The following is a 23270-nucleotide window of genomic DNA, read 5'->3' as shown; positions in this document are numbered from 1 at the left end:
AGGAAAAGTGACTGACTGACTGCTTGGCTTGACTTCATTCCAGTTGATGTATTGATAGATGGTGTGATCATGTGGTGGGATAGATACTAAAAGGGAAGTCAGAATGAAGGCATACAAGAGAGGATACTTGTGTTGGTACAGGAGTGGATAATGAATGTAGAATGTTAAGAGTAAGACTGAGACCCCCTTTCCACCGGTTGGTTCCCAATGGGAACCGGTTCAGTTCTTTTTGGTTCTTAGTCCTAGAGTTCTCAATCTCTGCCCGAACCCGGCCCGGCCCGACATTTTCGGGTAGGGCCGGGCCCAAAATGCACGATAATTAGTCGGGCCGGGCCGAGCCTCGGGCTCTGTGATTTCACGTGATTTATTTTTTTATTTTTTTATAATTTAATATAACAAAAATAACAATTCTGTTGTTTGTGTAATGTAGCATATTTATTTAATATGAAGAGGGCTGAGCTGGTGAATGTTGGCGATCAACTTTTACAGTTTAGGCGATATACTATATGTGACTGAAGGAGGAGGAGGCGATGATCAGCAGCAGCGCAGCGCACCAAAGTGACAGAATAGAACGGTGGTTGTTGAACTTGCTACCGCTGGCTGGCCTCTGGTTTGCAAACCAAATGAGCTGCTTACTGCTCAGCATCAACTATATAACTTAAGTTAACTTGTCATATGCTTAAATGTTTTATAAGACCATCGATTAATCCGCAATAGCTCGTTTTGGAAACGTCGGGGTTTAACAAGACACTGCTGTCTCGTTGAACCCAGCTGGGTGAATAAGCTAAATTAGGCTACCTAATCAACGTCACCACGGTAAATGCATTATAACTATGAAAGCGCCTGCATACACGTAATATAGTACAGCTATTTGGTTAGTCCATGAGCCAGAGCTCCAAAATTGGTGGGAAAAACTAGACCTATATTAAATTGTTTATAGGATCAATACAAGTAAAATAATACATGATAACCCTTCCACAGTAGTAGCCTTTTCATATTTTCTATTATTTTGCATATTTTCCTACAAAATGCCTCATTTGCATATTTAAAAATCACACCCGTGTGAACTGAGTGGTGTAAGGTCTTAGCCTGTCTGACGTAATGAAATCATGTCTGACGTAATGAAATCACACCCGGATGAACAGGGTGAACATAGCAACCATGCTAATTTTTTCTGCACAAACAAAGCCAGTTGTATGAAATCACACCCGGGTGAACAGGGTGAACATAGCAACCATGCTCATTTTTTCTGCACAACAAAGCCAGTTGTAGGAGTGGTTTACACCAGTCAACAACAAAGCCAGTTGTAGGAGTGGTTTACACCACTCAAAAATGTAAAATGTGTAATACAATAAATCATACAGTAATCAATTGGGGAATTGTCATGGTGTTAACAATCTAATATAGGTATGGTTTTGCCCACTCAATTCATAATTAACGTTCCAATTTTGGAGCTCTGGCTCATGGACTAAGAACCAAAAAGAAGTGAACCGGTTCCAATTGGGAACCAACCGGTGGAAAGGGGGCCAGAGGAAGGTTAAATGTACAAGGTGAAGTGATAAGTAGGGAGAATGGGGAGAGGGGTCATTTTGAGCAGACATAGATAAGTGTCATCGACATAATGTTAGGTGATTGAAAGAGGGTACCGGGGTTATACAAAGGTAAAAGGCAAATATATCAAAGGGGAGATGGGTGTGGTGGAATTATGGATGATCAATGCATATTATGGCAAATGAAGATGGGTTCTGCGCCGGAGACTTCAGTGATAAAAGGAAAATACACATGAAAAAGGAATCCACATACATATCGGATCCCTTGGATAGTTCTGGAAAAACTCTCTCCTGTAACCAAAGATCCACGGCTCTCCTCTGTGAATGCACAATGAAACGGGGCTGTTTGCTTGAGCTTCAACATCTAAAGAAGAACGTAACACTACAAGGAATAAACCCGAAAAAGCCTTTTAAGTCTCCCGCTCACTTCACGTCATAGTATCTCCAGCTTAATAGTACTATAACTGGCCCAGACAGTTAGCTCAACCGTCTGGGCAACTAGGCTAAGCCAGCCTGACGGCGTGCCGCGGGTTCGACTCCCGATCCCGACGGCCTTTGCCGCGTGTCTTCCCCCATCTCTCTCCCCATTTCCTGTCAGTCTACTTTCAACCTGTCAATAAAGGCAGAAAAAGCAAAACAAAATATCAAAAAAAAAAAATAGTACTATAACTAAATACTATGAAAGGTGGCTGCAGGTGTTGTGCCTCTTGATGACATCACTGAGAATGTGCTCTCTTAACGCCAATACCCGGCAGCAACAATCACAGGAACAAAACCATGGTAATACAGCACAGGTACCGTTGGATTCAGAGAATCAGAGAATACAGAGCTGTATTTTCATACACAGTTGCTGAGAGTAGACTGCTGCCAGCGTTTTATTCCACATGAAGCACTGCCCATGAAACCATTTTTCAGGAGTCCTGTCCTTCATGCTGCATGAGCAACTAGTTAGTCAACAATTGTGCTGATCCATCACTGTACCTTTTAATCTTGATTATTAGGCTTGTTCTTAAACGTGCTTTACGAATAAAACTGACTCTCTCTCTCTCTCTCCCTCTCTCTCTCTAAATATCAATGATTTATCACATGACTCCAAAGATACAGTAATGTATACCTGCTTTCACCTGTCATGTTTTTGTCAAGATTAGCCTTCCAGCCTGCTGAATACAACAATTAATCAGAAGTGGAATTTTCAGGTCTTGGTTTTTGTTCAACCCTCTTCCTCAAACTGCAAGCTTGGTTAACAGTGCTATGCCCTGGAAAAAAACGCTTGCATTCAATAGGAAGTGAATGTCGGCCAAATTGTGTTGTAAAACCAGTGGGCTGGATCATCAGACGCACAGCTCATGTGGTTAGTGGACCTAAACAATTTGAATAACATGGCCAGCTGTTTGTTGACTCATCTGACCATTTTCAGTTGACATTGGCCTTTACTCAGAGTTTTTTAGTTTGTTTGGCTTTTGCCTTTATTGATATGGTACAGTAATTTGGACAGGAAAGGGGGAGAGAGACGGGGGGGAAGACATGCGGCAAAGGCCGACGGGCTCGGGGCTCGAACCCACGGCACGCTGTATTACCGGCGGTGCCTGGACCACTCAGCCGCTGTTTGTTCATTTAAAAGGAGCCACATTAGCTGATGCCATAGCAATCACACTAGTATGAAAAAAACATAAATGTTGACATTTAATTCACAACAGTTGTCAACCTACAGTTCAACATTAGCATTCCCATATATTTCTTAAAGGATCGTTTCTTTTTTTATTAAATGAATATTAAGTTGGAAATCATTCCAACCATAGTTCTGACAGACTTAATTCCAATACATAATACTACTACCCTAACTACTACTACTACTACTACTACTACTACTACTCCTTCCAACGTCAAAACCTCTTTTATTTATTTATTTTAGGAAAGGGAGGAGAAAGAACTACATTTTGACATAATTCAAAAGTACAGCAAGGAGCATGTACAGTATTGATCGATAGGCCTAGTTGTGCACACACATGCACAGTCGTCTGTCTGAGGTGATCAGGAAAACAAACAAAAAATAACGTTGCAAATTTTGTTTCAAGATGGATTTTCATTTCAAGGGAATACTAGAGAAACAGGGCAGAGGTTAATGAAGAATAATGGGAATAGCACTGAAAGAGACCGAAATTGGGGGTAGGAACAAAGATGGAGAAAGAAATGTAGGGGACGTGTCAGAGGGAGGGTAAGGATAGCATATGCACAGGATGGTGATATGGAGGGTGAAGGACGTGTACATGACTGATATCAGACGGAAGGCTGAGAAGGTGAATGGAGCTGATGAATAGTCAATCTATGAAGGACGGAATGGAAGACCTGGGTGACTGAAGGACAGGGTGACATATTCATATAAATATATATTGATAAATCATTACTGTGATGTCGAGATGATGAATGATGCAGGTGTGATGGTAATGAGAGACTGCTGTGTGTGTGTGTGTGTGTGTGTGTGTGTGTGTGTGTGTGTGTGTGTGTGTGTGTGTGTGTGTGTGTGTGTGTGTGTGTGTGTGCGCGCGTGCGTGCATGCGTTCGTGCGCGCCTCAATTAATAAGAAATAATAAAGGGGAACTCGTGGCATATCTGTGCCAGGCTGGGTTGTCTAGCCGGGGTTGTGTAACTTGTGGGTTGCAGGCATCAGGATGCAAGGGAGGCTACGGGGGAATTAGCATTTATACGACGTACAGTGGCAACTTTGCACATTTGTGGCACCTCATGTGGGCAGAAGTGAAAGGGCTTTTGGAGGTACGCAACATGATTCAAGTATTGATTGGACAAGGCTGAAAACAATTTATTTTGTAGCATTGTGATGGCCAGGTGACCAGCCTCAGTGGGGGCCTAGTGACATCTAGTTATGCTGCTGGTGATGCCTGCTATGGGTTTAAGTGAGTCATTTAGAGGCACCACAATGTGCGATTGAAATCAAGGGTGATCAGACTATGCGTTCATGATGCGGGGCATTTCAAAATAAAATAAAACCAGAGGTTAAGGCTGCTACGTGCTATGGTTCTGCCTATATATGGGCATATCGGGTTTGTTTATGGTTATGTCTGACTTAGAGTGACGTGGCCATGGTCCGGCTGGCCTGCCCGCTAGCCTGCCTGCCCTCCCATTAGCTAATTTTAATATAGGACAGGCTCTGCTCACAAATGTTGGAAAGCAATTATATTACATGATGAACACGCATTATTCAAGGAATCTTCTTTTTTCTTTTTTTTTTACGACCTAGGAATCTAGAGTTTATAGGCCAAAACATGAAATGGGTTATAGTGCTACCTACATGGACATTTTGGGGAGGACTGTCTTCCTTGTCTTACTGGGAGTATGCATGCAAAGTACGCGCACACACGTGGGCACACACACACACACACACACACACACACACACACACACACACACACACACACACACACACACACACACACACACACACACACACACACACACACACACACACACACACACACACACACACACACACACACACACACACACACACACACACACGGCAAAAAAGCTCTTCTCCTCTTACGTGTGCAGGGTGCAGAGGGCGTGTCCAGTGGCGTTCTGAAGTGGTCCTCTTTGCACGTGCATGCCACAGAGCCCTCATCCTCTGCCACGCTGTTGGCCGGACAGGGGAAGCACTCCTGTTGTCTGGAGGACATCTTGTAGGAGCCACGGGGACATGCTATTGGACAAGAGGACAGATAGAGAGACACATGACAACACATTAGACCACATTTTGGGTGTACATGTAATGTGCTTGGGCGAACGACAAATGTGCTCCGTGGGACTGAATACATAAAGATGTGCATACAGTAGGATACATCTGAAAAAACGGAAACGGAAATACGGTACATATGAGAGTGGCCCACAGCCAAATGAATGCAGCATAATTATGGATGGTCCACTGTTAAGATTTAGAAGACATTTGTAGAATCGGCCTCAGGTCTTAATGGTTAAAGGAGTGGCAAGGCAGTGAACGACACATGCACACCTTGTGTTGTGTCTACGCCCAGGCCAATGCAGGCTGCCATGACTAACGACCATTCAAACCCAACCAGGCAGCACACTAATCTTCATCTAAGGTCCAAGATCCTTTTTACAACTTCCTTACTCTGTATTTGATATACTCGCAATAACCAACACTCCCCTTTTGTTCATGTGACAGCGGAAAAGAATATGGAAGACTCAGAGAGCAGAACAGTCGAAGGGGAAAGAGGGGAGGCTGGGCAACATCCGTGTACGAGGGTGATAAGCGCACATGACCCTGCATGTGCGGAACACATAAGTATCCACACCGCTTAACAGTAACATCACTGCATGCATGACAACACGTAGCGCACGCACGCTCGCACGCGCGTGCGCGCACACGCACACGCACACACACACACACACACACACACACACACACACACACACACACACACACACACACACACACACGCCATTTTCCGCTCGCCATGGCTTTGTAGTGGGTGATAATGGGTGTGAAATCAGGCAGCCAGCTAGCAAGCTCTGCTCCCGCGCCACTCTTCTCCGAGTCTGAATTCTAAACAGCAGGTCCACATTAACAGCTCTGGTATGTGTATGCTCTATTGAATAGAGCATACTTACTCCACCATCTTCCCTACATGCATCTCTCCATTCCTTCTGTCCATCTCTACATCTCTCCATCACCGATCATGGGTCTCTCTCTCTCTATTCTTATTTCTTCTTCTCTCCCCATCTGATCCTGGTTAGAACCCCCCTCCCCTCCCCCACACACACACAGCCGTCTAAACACACAAACAATGCTGGTCAAGTCTGTTCTTGGCTCGATTCAATTCCCCTGGTGTGAGTATCTGACAGGGAGTCTGTGGAGACGAGACAATGGACAAAATCTCATCTAGCCCTGGCACAGTGTCACACTGGAAAGTACTCAATTATGCAAAACTAATGCAATGGCAGAACCCCCCATATGTGTGTATGTGAGTAACCCAAACACTCAATGGCAGAACCCCCCATATGTGTGTGTGAGTAACCCAAACACTCAATGGCAGAACCCCCCATATGTGTGTGTGAGTAACCCAAACACTCAATGGCAGAACCCCCCATATGTGTGCATGTGAGTAACCCAAACACTCAATGGCAGAACCCCCCATATGTGTGTATGTGAGTAACCCAAACACTCAATGGCAGAACCCCCCATATGTGTGTATGTGAGTAACCCAAACACTCAAGGCAGAACCCCCCATATGTGTGTATGTGAGTAACCCAAACACTCAATGGCAGAACCCCCCATATGTGTGTATGTGAGTAACCCAAACACTCAATTGCAGAACCCCCCATATGTGTGTATGTGAGAAACCCAAACACTCAATGGCAGAACCCCCCATATGTGTGTGTGAGTAACCCAAACACTCAATGGCAGAACCCCCCATATGTGTGCATGTGAGTAACCCAAACACTCAATGGCAGAACCCAAACACTCAATGGCAGAACCCAAACACTCAATGGCAGAACCCAAACACTCAATGGCAGAACCCCCCATATGTGTGTATGTGAGTAACCCAAACACTCAAAACATGTGTATAAATTATATAAGTATTATGAACATTATATGGTGTTTGTATATGTGCAAAAATGCCAGAGGTTTATGTCCACAGTCCATGCACAATTTATATCCCTTTCTTTCCACCTCTATCTATCTATCTATCTATCTATCACGTGCGCACACACACACACACACACACACACACACCTCTAGCTGATTGAAGTGTGTGTGTGTGTGTGTGTGTGTGTGTGTGTGTGTGTATATATATATGTGTGTGTGTGTGTGTGTGTGTGTGTGTGTGTGTGTGTGTGTGTGTGTGTGTGTGTGAGTATGCCTAAATGTGTGTGCGTGGGTGTACCGTGTACGTGAGTAGCGTATCAGTGGCCGTAAGAACCTTGTAATGGACTTTCTAATGTCTGTCATTACACAGAAAAAACCTCTCTCTCTCTTTCAGCTCACGGCACAGCGCAAGCAGGAAGGCAGAACAGAAACACACACACACACACACACACACACACACACACACACACACACACACACACACACACACACACACACACACACACACACACACACACACACACACACACACACACACACACACACACACACACACCCTGACAAATGATGCTGGAGTGCAATCGCTTTGTTACCGCATGCGCTGCCATTCCATTTCCCACATGACACCGGGAACCTCAGGCGTGAACGGTGCCCAAATCAAGGCAGAATTAAGCTTAGATCTACAAGAGGAGAAATGGACCGGGCCTGCACATTTTCTACCCACATGCGACGCTTGAAAGCAGTGCGGGCTGGCATGAAGCTCGGCTGAGAGTGCGAGTTATCTTTACAATTCAGCGTGGATACACATTCCTGCCAGCACACCTTGAAAATGTGTGTTTAATGATAGGAGGCGTATGAAGACAATATGCACCGTCCAGAAAAATGGAGCTGGCTTCACATCACACAGTTTTCACACTGTCGGGTGAAAACCTTGTATGTTTAGCATGTCCAAAACCGTTACTATTCAGGAAACGGAAAAAAATAACATGTGTTCCAATGGATCCAATCTAGTTAATTATAAAACACACCGCAGTCTTAAGCACATTCACTTTTAGATATTTTTTTCCAGAAAAAATAATTGTATTTTACACGTTTATTTATATGCATCTGTATATTATCTGTGTACTGTAACTGTATGTTTCTATGTATCTTGTTCATGTTTTCATGGGTCCCCCTTGAAAAAGAGATTCTGCATCTCAAGCGGCTATATCCCTTCAATAAAAATCGAAAATCTGAAATCTAATGCACTTTAAATTTGAAATCATGATTCATGTGAGGCCATAAAGTCTAGGAGATAAACAAGTGCAGCTGAACAAAACAACACAGTCTTTTGTCCTCTTTGAAAAGCATCAACAGATGCTCATAGCGCGAAGAGCAGGTCTGCAAGCTCAAGCTGTGAGCTGCAGAGTGGCTATTCTCTCTACGTCTGCATGCAGGACACTCTGGTATGACAAAGTAGGGCATTCATTTACGCAAAAAAGAAACACACACACAAAAAAAACTAAGAATAGTTGAAATATGGAGATACAAGGTTTCTGTCTGCATGCTATGTACTGCCGAGACAACAAAGGATCTGGCTTCCCTTGCTGCCTATCATTCTCCACAGTAAGTGATCGTTCCATGGGCCGCCAGCGTCCAGCGCCAGGCAAGGTCACCTCGCTAACACTGGGCAGACGACCATCTGCCGATGGCCGAAGGCGGAGTCTCTGAAAGACATCAAGTGTCTGCAAATGAAAGATGGAATGTCTGGAGACAAGACAATGCCGCAAATATCTTTAACCATATGAACCCCAGCATCACTATTCTGGGGTGAAAATTTGGTGAAAATAGCAGATCTCCGACAAAGCGACAAGAAGTGTTGACGGAAAAAAGGAGGGGCATAGTATAGACCCCCAGGGACTGCAAAGAATGACGTAATTTATGCATACCTACCTACCAGAGTCACGTTATTATTATTATTATTATTATTAATTTTCATTCTGAATTCCCATAGACATGTTTAATATCGCGTCATATAAGAACTGTTCCAAAAATAAACCAATGAGCCGAGCGGTTTGAGAAAGCGCCAACGTTACGGCCGCCGAATTAATACAAATTTCACCAGAAACAGACTGTATGAAATATGAGTGACTGACTATCATAAACAATACAGAGCCACCTCCATGACAATAACGCTGGGACGTTTTGTTTATTTTTGCACCAAAATTCTACGATGAGCCAATGTTATTCTCCATAGAGAAATGACTTCTGTGACCCAGGGGACCTCCGTACTCTGTACCGTATACGGTTTGAGTGATTATGGTACCTTCTGTTTTTAATGATCTCTGTGTGTGTGTGTGTGTGTGTGTGTGTGTGTGTGTGTCAAGCGAGAGAGAGACAAAGAGAGAGAGAGAGCGAGAGAGAGAGAGAGAGAGAGAGAGAGAGAGAGAGAGAGAGAGAGAGAGAGAGAGAGAGAGAGAGAGAAATCTGCCAGGACAGCTGGCAATGCAACTAGTCAATTTGTCCTGCGTGTCGACTGGGAGCCTTGATTAAATGGAACATGGCGGTGCGCGTGCATGCGCTCACACACATAATGCCAAACTCCTCTAGGGATAATAATATAGATATGCAATCATACATCACGGCAAGTCTCTTAGGGGGAGAGACAGAGACACCGGCAGGAGAGAAAGAGAGAAACAGGGGTGCTGGGGGGGGGGGGGGGGGGGGGGGGTCTGTGTCCCTTCATTGCACATATTGCGACGGAGGGACACAGCATACAACATAGGCGTGTGCTATACTGTGAGGAATGCTGATCATCGTACACATTTACAGCTGTGCCAGGAAGTACAGCTCTGTCAGAATGTGTGTCTCTGAGAATATAGTCATGTAATGCTGTCCTGTAATGCTGTGATTTGGCCCAATATACTGTAAACTGAGAGTTTGTCAAGAGCTTGCTTATTCACTCTCATTCACGCTTAGCACTGTGCAACGTACTTGAATGATCAGTGCAATCCAGTAAATCCACTTTCCCTCACAGAGAGAGACTCAGTGGTCAGAACTTATGCATTAACTGCCAGATCCACTCACAGGCAACCAGAGCCCTAAGGGGACAGCACGCGCGCACGCACACACACACACACACACACACACACACACACACACCACACACCACACACACACACACACACACACACACACACACACACACACACACACACACACGGAGCCAGGGCCGACACTCAGACATAGCTGCACAGAGGTACAAGTGCATTCACAACATTTAATAGCTGCATAGACTATAGAGACAGAGTACATTCACAACATTTCATACACAGTGTACTTAAATACAACACATGGAGCAGGGCCAGACGCGACAGACGGCTGTCATAAAACGTACGATGGAGATGACAGCTCGTACATTGTATAGAAACAACAGACATTATTATGCTTTGTCGAGAGCATGTGTGGAAATAAAGTACCTCATTTTCAATGTGCCTTTAGACAAAATATGACGGCAGTTAAAACGTCATCTTTTCACAAGGACAACAAAAATGAAAGGAAAACAATCACCGAGATTGACTGAACGCAGGGAAATGGCTTTAATCCATTGAGACCTGGAACGCATCCATGTCACGTTAGCGTTAGCGTTTTAAACATTATGTTATAATTTAGCTATTGAAAAATAGCAGATCTACAAGCTCATAGCGCGCCACCGAGTGGCGCGCTATGAACTTGTAGGTCTGCTATTTTTGAAAAATCGTTAAAATGTGCTCAAATCTTTCCGAAAATTGTCATGATTTAGAAAACTTTTTTTTTTTAAATTTCGACGTCAGGCCTGAATGGGTTAATAGGCTCCATTCTGTTGCGTGTGGATCACTTTTCATCATGCATGCACGTCCCTCTCCTTACCCTCTCACATGCTTTCCTCTAACCTCAAACATGGCCATTAATAAATCATGAAGCACTTAGCGATAAATATGTGCAATGAATTGTGTCTATGCCTCTATGACAGTACCTATTAATGAATATATTAATGAGATTCAAAGAGGTCCGCTTTAGCCACTTACCTACTGAACCCCCTGCCCTCTTACCTATACACACACACACATGAAAAAAAACATTACTGCAGCCAACTTGAGTGTGCACGCACGCGCGCACACGCACACACACGCGCACACGCACAGCAAAGAGAGGGCAAATGGCTGTCATCATTTCTGTCCGTAATTTCGGCCTGTCTCCGATTGAAATGTCAGTGCTACATTTTCGGGGGAGCAGCATGGGGTGCTGTGAAAGATGGATTGAAAGACACAAAGCGGGAGAGAGTGGGGTACCTCTGGCCTGGCGGGTTAAGGCGCATAACATAAGAAGGCTCTAATGCACAGGTTCGATTCCCGAGCCAGACGACCTTTGCTGCGTGTCACTCCCTGTCTCTCTTTCTCCCCGTTTCCATGACTCTCTCTACTGTGTACCATCAATAAAAGGCAGAAAAGCCCCCCCCCTCACCTCAGACGAAAGAGGGAGAGAGCGCAACAGAGCGAAGAAGCCAACAGACAAGCACAGAGAAGCAGTTCCCATTTCTGGATCAGAGCCTGCTCGAAATTCTTGAAAAAGCGTTTGCAGAACTGCCGTGTTATAAGCGTTAGATGGGTGGGCCACGTGCATTTTCAGATACAAAAAGCATATATATATTATTCAATCTTTTGTGTTTGCTTGGATCAATGCATTCAATAGGGTTCCTATTGGATCAATGCATTCAATAGGGTTCCTATTGGATCAATGCATTCAATAGGGTTCCTATTTATCTGCATCACAATGAAAACTCTTTCTAGGCTTTAACACATTTAGACCCGAGGCCGATTCTAAAACGAAAAAAGTCTTTCAAATCCTAAAGGTTTTCTGAAAAACCTATATGTTTCTATAGCAATGGTGCTCAACCTTTTTCATGTCAAGGACCCCCCCCTCCCCCCGCCATCCCGCCGACCCCATCTGAAAATATCTTGTTTCAGGGACCCCCCCCAGAAGCAAAGATTTGAGTTAAAAACGTTCGCTCTGAAAGAATATATATTTTCACGATTAAAAAAAAAATAGCAGATGTTGAAAACAAATCTGCTTTTTCAAATTTGTTTTCAAATATTAATGTTATCATTCAAATCTGCGTTTTGCCAACTATTTGGGGGCCCACTGGCATTATGGCCCACAGGTTGGGAATCACTGCCATAGAGCAGGGGTTCTCAACCCGTGGGTCGCGACCCCTCGGGGGGTCGCCAAAATATTTTAGGGGGTCCCCAAATTATTAAAAAAGAAAAAAGAAAAAAAAGATTTATTTTTAAATTTTATTTTCACGATTTTTCAAAAATAGCAGATCTACAAGCTCATAGCGCGCCACCGCTATGAGCTTGTAGATCTGATATTTTTCAATAGCTAAATTATAACAATGCTTAAAACACCAAAAGGGGTTCCCGCCCAAAATGGTTTAAGGTTATTGTAGCAGTCAATTTATATTGGGGGTCGGGAGGGGGCGGGGCGGGGGTCCCGAGACATTGCCAAAGCATTTCCGGGGGTCCCCGGCCAAAAACGTTGAGAACCCCTGCCCTAGAGAAATGAGGTACTAGTGATAGAGAGACAGAGAGACAGAGAGAGAGAGAGACGGGATGAGGGGAGGAGAAGCTATTATAGCAGGTGGAGATCAATAATTCAGAGAGCTCTAATTCGGATCACTGCCCTGTGTGGTTGATGCTGATTCTGATGCTAATTCACTGGGCTGCCAGGCAGCTTTAACATTCATGAAATGAATAGCCATTAGCATCAGAGGCAGGCAGAGAGGTTCTCTCTCTGTCTCTCTCTCTGTCTCTCTCTCTTGTGTATAGAGTACACCCCCACACACACACACACACACACACACACATCCTTACTTGCAGGTGTTTGAGGTCAAATAGGTAGGTGGTGTGTGAAGGAGAAAGACTAATGGTTGAACAGAAGACCAGCACTCAGAGCCACAATCTTCTATTTATTGAGGGCAAAAGCGAACGTGTTTAAGTTATAAGCTATAACAGCGTGGTGAGCTGTTGGAATTGGAATTCAGTTTATCACTACGTGTACAGTAGGTAAGTTGACAAATTGGAGGCCTTCAAATGTACCTAAATTGAATCGGCTATCAATCAATGTACCCTTCAATTTAGTTGGCTATTTTTCAGGGTATAGAAGTTGAGTTGTGATAGTAGGGAGATATTTCTGGACAGATTACCGATTTTCCATGGTAATAATGCAAGTAGGCTATGTGGAAAATCTGTTCTTTTAAGCAAGCAACACTGTCACACTACAATTTATAAAATAGGCTTGACAGAGCTCTACCTACATACCAGAGCTCTATCTAGTTAATAAAGTACAACCTAAAAGGCTTTGCAGATCCAACCAACTTGGATTCTTAATTCCTTCACTGCAATGCTCTAACCTTTCTGGGCATGTCAGGGAACCGACTACTCACTGCAAAAATAGAAAGTAATGTGAGGCCTGGGCCATGGCTCAGTGGTCCAGGCACCTTGGCTGGTAATCCAGTCTGGCAGTGTGCCGCGGGTTCGACTCCTGATCCCGACAGCCTTTACTGCATGTCTTCCCCCCCATCTCTCTCCCCATTTCCTGTCAGCCTACTGTCTGTCCCTCCATAAAAATAAATAAAGGCGAAAGCCACAAAAAAAATCTTTAAAAAAAAGAAAGTAATGTGACGGAGAAGTCCTGATTCATCCATTCTTACAGATGAAGTAAGCAAGCCAGTTCTCTTATGAAACTGGGTCAAGAAGAGCAGACCCAGAGATAAGGAATCCTTAGGAGACCTGCTTGCCTCGGTCTAGACAGGGTAATGATGCCCGGGTAAAGGGAAGGTGGTTAATCAGAGAGAACGTTGCAGAGAACCCTCACGGCTTATTGTGCTGATAATAAGTGGATAAAACGCTCTTGAAAAAAGAAAGGAAACTGTAAAGGTCATCACGTCTGAGATGAGGGTCCTTAACCCATTTTAGGCAGGAACCCTTTTAGAATTATGCTATGCTTTAGCTATTGAAAAATATCAGATCTACAAGCTCATAGCGCGCCACCGAGTGGCGCGCTACAGCTTGTAGGTCTGATATTTTTGAAAAATCGAAGAACGACTGACATAGAAACATAGCTTTTTCAGAAAACTGTCAGGATGTAGAAGACATTTTTAGAATCTGATCTCAGGTCAAAATGGGTTAATCAAATGGAACGAATAGCTGTTTGACGTCAATCCCCCCCCTCCCCCCATGACAAGCATGCTCACACTTGTTGACCCGCTGTTTTAACCCGCCGTTCCAGCCATGGATCCAGGTGATTTGACGAAGCGGTCAGACAGAAATCCCTATTATCACCCAAGCTGTGTGTGTGTGCCCACAGACTAACGACTGGGTTTTACAGTGTAATCATTATTGTTCTCTGCCATGCTATTTAGGTCAGTGCTTTAATAGAGCTCATCGTTCCAGACGTCCTGCTTACCTCGGCCCGTCATTGCACTGCAGGGAAGAGTGGCTTGCTAACACCGCTATACCATGGGGCACTGTGTGTGAGCAGTCAGTGCACCGCTACCATGGGGCACTGTGTGTGAGCAGTCAGTGCACCGCTATACCATGGGGCACTGTGTGTGAGCAGTCAGTGCACCGCTATACCATGGGGCACTGTGTGTGAGCAGTCAGTGCACCGCTACCATGGGGCACTGTGGGTGAGCAGTCAGTGCACCGCTACCATGGGGCACTGTGTGTGAGCAGTCAGTGCACCGCTATACCATGGGGCACTGTGTGTGAGCAGTCAGTGCATTTCAATTTGGTAAAAATCTGTCAAGTGTATGTTGTGCACCCTCACATACAGACGCACACGTTCACTTATATATTATGCACTCACAAATATACTGTAGATGCCCAGTAACACATGCAGACACGCTCATGCACTTGGCTACATAGTTGCAGACAGACGTGTACACTGAGGCATAAGCGCGCGCGCGCGCGCGCGCACGCACGCACGCACGCACGCACGCACGCACGCACGCACGCACGCACGCACACACACACACACACACACACACACACACACACACACACACACACACACACACACACACACACACACACACACACACACACACACACACACACACACACACACACACACACACACACACACACACACACACACACACACACACACACACACACAGAGAGTATGCAGCAAAGGGACTTCTGTTATGGTTGAGACAACAGCAGAGTCACTTCATGTTACATCACACCCAGGGCTCTGCTGAAGCATCAGGTCTATGCTGTCAAAATCATAGACATCAGTCCTTCCCCACTGCACGCACGCACGCACACGATTGAATGAACTACTCAAAGTGCAGGCACACAAACACAAAGGTTCGCCAATGTGAGACTGGTATACAAAACGAACAGCACATACTGGTGTGTCCCCTCACACAAGATATCAGAGTGAAATATGGACATGAGGGTATTGATTTGAGCTCACTCTTTGTGGGCACTAACAGAGAGACTTTGCGTATGCTACATGCCTGCCTGTCACTTGTGGAGCAATAGAAAGCTCCTGTTGTAAAGGGATTCTGTATTGTATATTTTAATGTATTGTACCTTTTAAAGTTTTTGATTCATGGGTTTTTTATTATTGTTTGGACCCAATGTTTTATACATTTGTGTCAATAAAGCAACTAACTAACTAACTGCGCACACTAAATATTTCCAGACACATTCTAATTCACTGCTATATCCTACCGCTCAACCCGATGGATAGACTTATTATTCCGTCAGTACAAAAAAACAAAGAAGTAAACGTTTTTTCCACTCTCCTACCTTCATCCATGTAAAAGCTGCAATCCTGTCCTATAGCCTAGCTGGGATTCGAACCCGGGTCTCTCATGAGACCAAAATATCCATGAGGATAGTCAATATCCACGACCGAATGCCCACTTGCACTCATGAGCTTCAGCAGTGGTGTAAAGTAACTAAGTACATTTATAAGTACTGTACTTAAGTACAATTTTGTACTTCACTTGAGTATTTCCAATTTCAAATACTTTCACTTCAATTTCACTACATTTTGGATCCAAATATTGGACTTTTACTCCACTACATTTATTTGAAATCTTTAGTTACTACTAGGCTAGTTACTTTGTAGATTTTTATTATTATTCCAAAACATACAATAACCACTTCAGCCCTTTATACATTTTGGCCATTTGAAAATAGCCAATCTATAAGCTCAGAATGCGTCACGATCCGACACATTGTGAGCTTGTAGATCTGCTATTTTCAAAAGATTGTTATGCAGAATGTCTCATTTCAAAATTTCAAATGTATAATGTGTACTTTTACTTGTGGTACTCAAGTACATTTTGAATTCCTGACGTTTACTTGTAATAGAGTAGTTATAAAGTGATACTTTTACTTGAGTACTATTTACACCACTGCTTGTCAACCAGTATAGGTGTCCTACCTACCCAACACCAGCCAGGGAGTATGAGACCACCTCCAACCACTGGATGTAGTATTTATATTGTTATAAAACATATCTCTGCCATATACAGATTGGTTAAGATAACGTTACAATATAGGTTCCAGACTGCAGCTAACTCAGCACACTCCATTTCGCTCTCATTTTCACTTCGTACCTCCTCAAAATTGCTCGAAAATGCCATCAGTCGTCCATGTCCAAAACGACCCCCCACCCCCCATGTCCCGTGTTGTCTCTCCTCCGTCAACCCTTCATATCATCATTTCTGTCCCCATCCCCCCACCTCTCCCTCCCCTAGGCTCTATCTATCATTTCCCTGTGGTTTATCAGTGCAGTCATGGAACAAAAGACTCGGAAGTGAACGAGAGCTTCAATTTCAGGATATTACACCCTACTCATCTCGCGCACGCACGCACGCGCACACGCACGCACGCACACACGCACACGCACACGCACACACACACACACACACACACACACCTTAGTTGGAAGGTTCAATTCGTCGTTGTGTACACAGTCAAATCCACATTTAACTCAGATAATGTACAAATTCAAAATTGTCTGAGTTACAAATGGAATTAACACCGAGGATTTTACTGTGTGCCTTTTCTATGGACTCCCTCACCAATGGGGTGTGACAGCAGGCCACAAATTGGATTTGAAACATTTGGCATTGGCATTTCCTCTCTTTTTAAATGAAAAACTCCTATACTGTCCTGTATATTGTGTACTGTATACTGTGACAAAAAAAGCCCCAAATGTGTCAAAGTAAAGTAACCCAAATGTAACCCGACATCCATTGAACTGAGCTGTTCCATTTCAGAACACCTTTTGACAATACTGCCTTACTTCCTTTGTTCCCTTCACCACAACGTAACTTCTCCACCTGCGACATCATCACACTCAAAAGAGTTTTCAGAACACAGAGTGAGAAGATAAATACATAAATCGCAGACCTTTAAAAAGTCACACACCCTTTAAACTTTAAAAACAAAAGTGACATGCCGGTGACATCACTGCCTTGGCCCCCCCAGGCGTCACAACAGCAGGACTGTGACATCATCAACCCTGACCAACTCGGCGTGCACGGAACGTCCCCCTGTTTTCGTTTGCCGTCTGCGTGATGGATGGTCTCCATTTATTTAAGCCACACAGCCATTTGTTTGTGTCCAGAACCGGCTGAGTAGCTGCTGCATACACATGCGTAGGCTATAGGCTGCACATACCGGCGTGCAGCGTGTGTGCGCGCACGCGCATACGCACACACACACACACACACACACACACACACACACACACACACAATTGCACAGAGGCATAGAAAAGAAAATAATAGCATAGCCTACCATATTTCAACATACCTGCATACAGTAGGTATAAACACATGCACAGTGCAAAAGCAGTAAAATGGACTGAAATGCATTCGTCTACACCAGGAGTCTGCAACCTGTTTGAAATGAAGTGCCATGTTTGTATTTTCTAGATAGTCAGCGTGCCATGTTGTTTTAATGACACCACATTAAAAACTCCTGCATATTTTGCTATAACCTTTTTAAATATTTTCATTCACGTTGTTAAAATGATCATTAGACGTAGCAATTATCCACCTATCTCTCTCCCAGACTCCCTCCCCAGTCAAGAGTTCAGAGTTTTAATGAATGTAAAATTATGTGCAGGATGTAATTTACATACAAATGTGATGGACTTAATTTATTTGACTACATTTGTTTAGTTCATTTTAAAAGAAAAATACTCTCTCACACATGCCAGTGTGCCAGTGATCACTCTCCTTTGTGCCAGTGTTGCCTACCCCTGGTGTACACACCGTCTATTTAACCGCCCAGATAAATGATTCATGTCTATGTCCGTCACAGGCTCCAGCGTGGCCTCCAGACTGGCCTCTAGTTAACTTGTTGGTGTAATATATTCAACAATGGAGTTCCTCCTTGGCCTCCTGGTAGTGTGCACAAGATGAATGATGATGCTCGGTGAAGTGGTTTATTAGATTAGCTGCAGACAATGATAGACAGACAGACAGACCGACCGACCGACAGACAGACCAATTTATGCTTGGACGTAACGTTCTGAGCTTTGAGCAGGAGGAAGCATGCAGTCCTGTGTTTAAAGGCGACCTTGCCGTCACATGCTGCAGACTTCCATCATTAACCGCATAATACATAATCAAAGGCAATCCCTCCCAACACCGATCCTGCACCGTAACTAAGCAAAAGCCCTCTGATTTTGAGTGTAAACGTAACCAAATATTAATGTTTGGACAATGTTCGCATGTGTGTTGCTTTTGAGGAAATAGTGCTGTGGAGGACCCCCCTCCCCCTCGTCATTTGCATAGTAACCACATCAATCGTGAGACAGTGAATACGTTTGCATGTGAATGTCAAGGCAATTTCGGGTCGAGCGCTCACAAAATGAGATTCAATATGTTTCGCTCCCTTTCAACAGACATGCCCTTTTGTCGAGTGTGTGTGTGTGTGTGTGTGTGTGCGCGTGCGTGCGTGCGTGCGTGCGTGCGTGCGTGCGTGTGCGTGCGGCTTGTGCGTGTGCCATGTGTTAGCCAAAATATTATTCCTGCTTTATATAGAAAGATGGCTTGGTTGAGAGATGCAATATTGATTCCTAACAGCAAACCTAACAGGCTATATACATGCTGCTGTTTAGAGTGACAGCCTCCATCCCAGTGCCATTTGCAATGCTAATGCCTGTGTCATTCTTCATCCGTCTCGTCTATTTTATGTCTCATATCTTTGCCTACGGTTATGCATAACAAGCACTGAGTCATGGTAGGTTGCGAAGGCATCAGCATGGGATACTTGTGTGCCACTGTTTGTGGTTGTGTGTGTGTGTAGGGTTTGAAGTAAAAACGGGAACCCTCAGAGGAAAGAGAAATATGACAAATTGCGACAAATCGCTTTCCTCAGATGATCCACGCTATAAGACCGGGAAATGCTGTCCCAGAACTTACATTTGCCAAACATTCCATAATGTATGTAAATGAAATGTAATCCCCACACAGACTGTGGCAGGGTGGAAGTGGAGAAAGAAAATAACAAGTGTTGTTTCCTTCTGAAGTAAAGCCTTTCATGCAGACTGACTTAACCCTGTGAAGTTTACACATGCACTAATGTCTGTGCACGCTCACTGAAGTATCGCTCACGGTAGAAACATGTCTACATCTCTATACGTGTATAAAAGTGAGCGCAAATATATGTCGGTCTTCCTGACATACAGTAAGCCACCCACATTTTGGAACAAGTCTTGGACATCAACGCCCTGCGTGCACGAGCAAACTGTTCTCTTGGTCTACATGCATTTTCGGAACCTCATTGCGAAAGAAAGTGTATTGTTTTGGATAGCAACATGGAGCAATGACAATTTGTATTTGTTCATTATCATGCCGTCATTGTTTGGGCCATCTTCCAAGAAAACACTTGAAAGAACACTTGAAAGAACTCGTCCAGAAAACATTGTGTTACGTCACAATATATGAACGGCTGATGGCTGAACAGATGTTGTTGCATGGTGTTCTGTATACTGTACATGATGTGATCTGTGGACATGCAAACATGCAAACCTTCAACCTGTTAAACCGAAAAAGTGCCAGGCAAATCCCAATAGATCAGTCTGATACCGCCTTCTCAAAAACACCTCCTTGCGGTTGTTTTGGTCCACATTCGTTTATTTTGCACACCAGCCAGTCCAAACAAACCGCACCAGGTAGACCAGGGTACACAAAGTACAGTATGATTCGACGGTACTTACAGTAACAAGGCAGGTGTGAAATTGCCATGAAACATGGGGCTCGGATTTGAGTGAGTGAAGGAGTCTATAATGCTACTGCTATTCCATTTCCATTTCGCCTCGTTCACCCATTTTCATTAAGAGAGTGGACAGATAGAGAGCAGATACGCCAATAAGATTGATTGCTAAATGAGTAGCTACTGTAGATTAGCACAAGCTTGGCTGGCTTAAGCTAAGAGGGGAGAGAAGAGGAGAGGGTAGGATATAGGATAGCAGAGCACAGGAGAGCAGTGCCTGTACACCTGTTTAGCAAGTATTGACCAGAATTCGCCTGCTGACACAGAGCCCAGTTTGGGGAAGACCACCATCTGGTTAGACCGTTATCATGCTGCAGAATGCCAGCCTTCTAGACTCACTTCAACATTCATTCCTGTCTACCCCTCACCATTCCTTGTCTGTCTCTCTCTTTCTCAAAATAAACAGAGACACACATGCACATACACACACACTTACACGCACACAAACATTTCTAAAGCCTCTGCCTCCCAACTATCAAACTTCAGTTTGAACTGGCACATATAGGGTCACGATGCCAACTCGCAGTGGATATGATTACTAAGGGGTGATCACACCAACATCGTTGTTTTCCTACAGTATGTATGCCTGGTGTGCACTGGCTTGTGCCACGTTTTTTTAAACTGTGTAAAAGTTCAAATATTCTCAACTTCTCAGTCACACCGCTCCTCACAATGTAGACGGTGCGGTATGTTTCTGAAGCGTGTGCCTGCAATGACGTGTCTTGGTGCGATTGTCCCTTAACTCCTTTAGCGCCATCTAGTGTTAGCATGCGCACCGAAATGCCGCCCGTCCGCCCTCACTCTACGGAGCTTGTTTCCCTTCCGGGTTATTCAGGAAGGTGGGGGCCGTTGGGAGGATCACAACACCACTCATTAGCTCACAGCCTTTAGCTAGCAGTACAACCAGCTACATTTTCTCAGCGATGAGGTACAAACTCACAAATGATTTACGATCGTCAGGTGTGCGGCGGCCCGCCATGGACAGCTCTCGAACCTTTGGAGATACGGCGCTTTGAAAATCGGGTTATAATGGAGGCTCAACGGAGCTGGATTTAAAATTGCTCCATACCAACTGGAGCAATGCTAAAAGGTAAACAGACGGATGGCGTGTTCATATATGGAGTATACGGTTGTCTACGAACATATGCGTAGATAGCACCAGTAGGTACCATTAGCCTAGCTATGTTTATGAACGTAGATAGCAGCGAAAAAGTTAAGAACTTCACTGCCTGCAATGCTACTGCCAGCTGTATCTGTGTGCACAATATGACAATCAATAACCTCAACTTGTTCTCATGGCCAAGTATAGGGGTCCCTGGGGGACCCCCGGGCAACCAAGTTTATAGGGTTATAACGCCCTCTCCTATTCGAGCAGATCAATAACTGCATCTGATCCCAAGTTGAATAAAGTTTGTTCAAATAAATGTTATATTTGCCGTGAGAGTATTGAATGGATGACAAATAATACCTGAAAGAAGCACGCACGCACGCGCACGCACACGCACGCACAGTCCAGTTCAGATTGTAACCTACGGTATCAAAAGTAAAACTGATGGCTTATCACAGTGCTCAAACTCTGCCTGAGAGCGCTGATGACCGGCGGCCCTCATCCAGAGTCATTAAAGCGCCCAGGTGGCTGCGCTGATGGATGGAGGCGGAGGTAGGGGGTCAGGTGGACCATAAGGCTGATTAAGTGTTTTCACTGAGGCTGTGGGGAGGGGGGGGGGGAGGGGGTAGAGTCGTGGTCATTCATAGCATACGGCTGTTTAAATGTTTTCAGAGTGCATGTGTGACCCTGCATGATGAGGGACAGTTGGTCCATCAGGGAGATGGATGAGGTGCATCCTCCACCTCCCCTCCCTCACTGGGGGTTAATGGTCGATATCTGCTCTGGGCGTCTAAAGACACGCGCAGACACACACACACGTCACACACACACACACACACACACGCACGCACACACGCACGCACACACACTTACTTGCTGTTCTGGTAATTGTTTGAGATGATGCTGCTGCTTAGAATGCAATATGTTGGCCTTGGAGTTGGACCAATGTTTAGTTGAAGATAGAGCTCGCATTGAGATTGGAATCCCGCGGTACAAGAACAATGGCAAATGTATGAATAAACACATATTTGAACAATAAAAAAAAGACATAATTTATTACACATAATTTCCTGATCTCTTGTTTTTGATGTGCACCCTATATCATTTTGTTGAGATATCTAACGAACACCGTATGTTTCTGACTGGTTAGTATGGACTGTCGGCACCATGGTACCAGTAGTGACAGCCTAATAGAGAACATACTGTAATTTATTAATATGGACAGGTAACCTAAATGGGCATCTATTTATTAATACTGATCAGTAGCTGCCCAGCCCAATATCTATTCTGTCTGTCCACACCTCTGAGGTGCTTAAATGGTCAAATCCTGTCCCCATGCTGTCTTTGTGTTTGTATTTGGGTCCCAATGAAAATATCACAGGCAAATAGCAGGTGTCCCGACTCCCGGCACAGGGAGGGGACCACATATAGGCCTGGGGGATCCTGGGCAACTAAGTTTATAGGGTGAACTATTCAAACACCCCCTAAAAATATGAATTGACCAACCACCAATCTCCTTAAACCAACCACGGTCGGAGATCTCCATCTACCAATTCTACGTCTGGGGACTTCTAGATGTATGAAGGACTGCTCCCTAAACACTTTGCTCCGAATGTAGTGCTTTTCACTCTAATTGTTTCCACCCCCGCTTCAGC

The 23270-nt window shown here is 44.4% G+C and overlaps 1 protein-coding gene across 1 annotated transcript in view; it reads right to left on the bottom strand.

The window, feature by feature from the left end:
* epha10 (EPH receptor A10) overlaps positions 1-23270 on the bottom strand; it is a 208741-nt gene that overhangs the window by 73901 nt on the left and 111570 nt on the right. The window contains exon 4 of the mRNA XM_079522689.1: positions 5110-5265. Within this exon, the coding sequence (XP_079378815.1) occupies positions 5110-5265 (156 nt within the window). The remainder of the gene's footprint in view (positions 1-5109; positions 5266-23270) is intronic.

Source organism: Electrona antarctica (genome assembly GCF_951216825.1).
Source record: "Electrona antarctica genome assembly, chromosome: 15".
NCBI classification, from domain to species: domain Eukaryota; kingdom Metazoa; phylum Chordata; class Actinopteri; order Myctophiformes; family Myctophidae; genus Electrona; species Electrona antarctica.
Note: the sequence above shows the minus strand (reverse complement) of the source record. Positions and strands in the feature narration are given on the sequence as shown.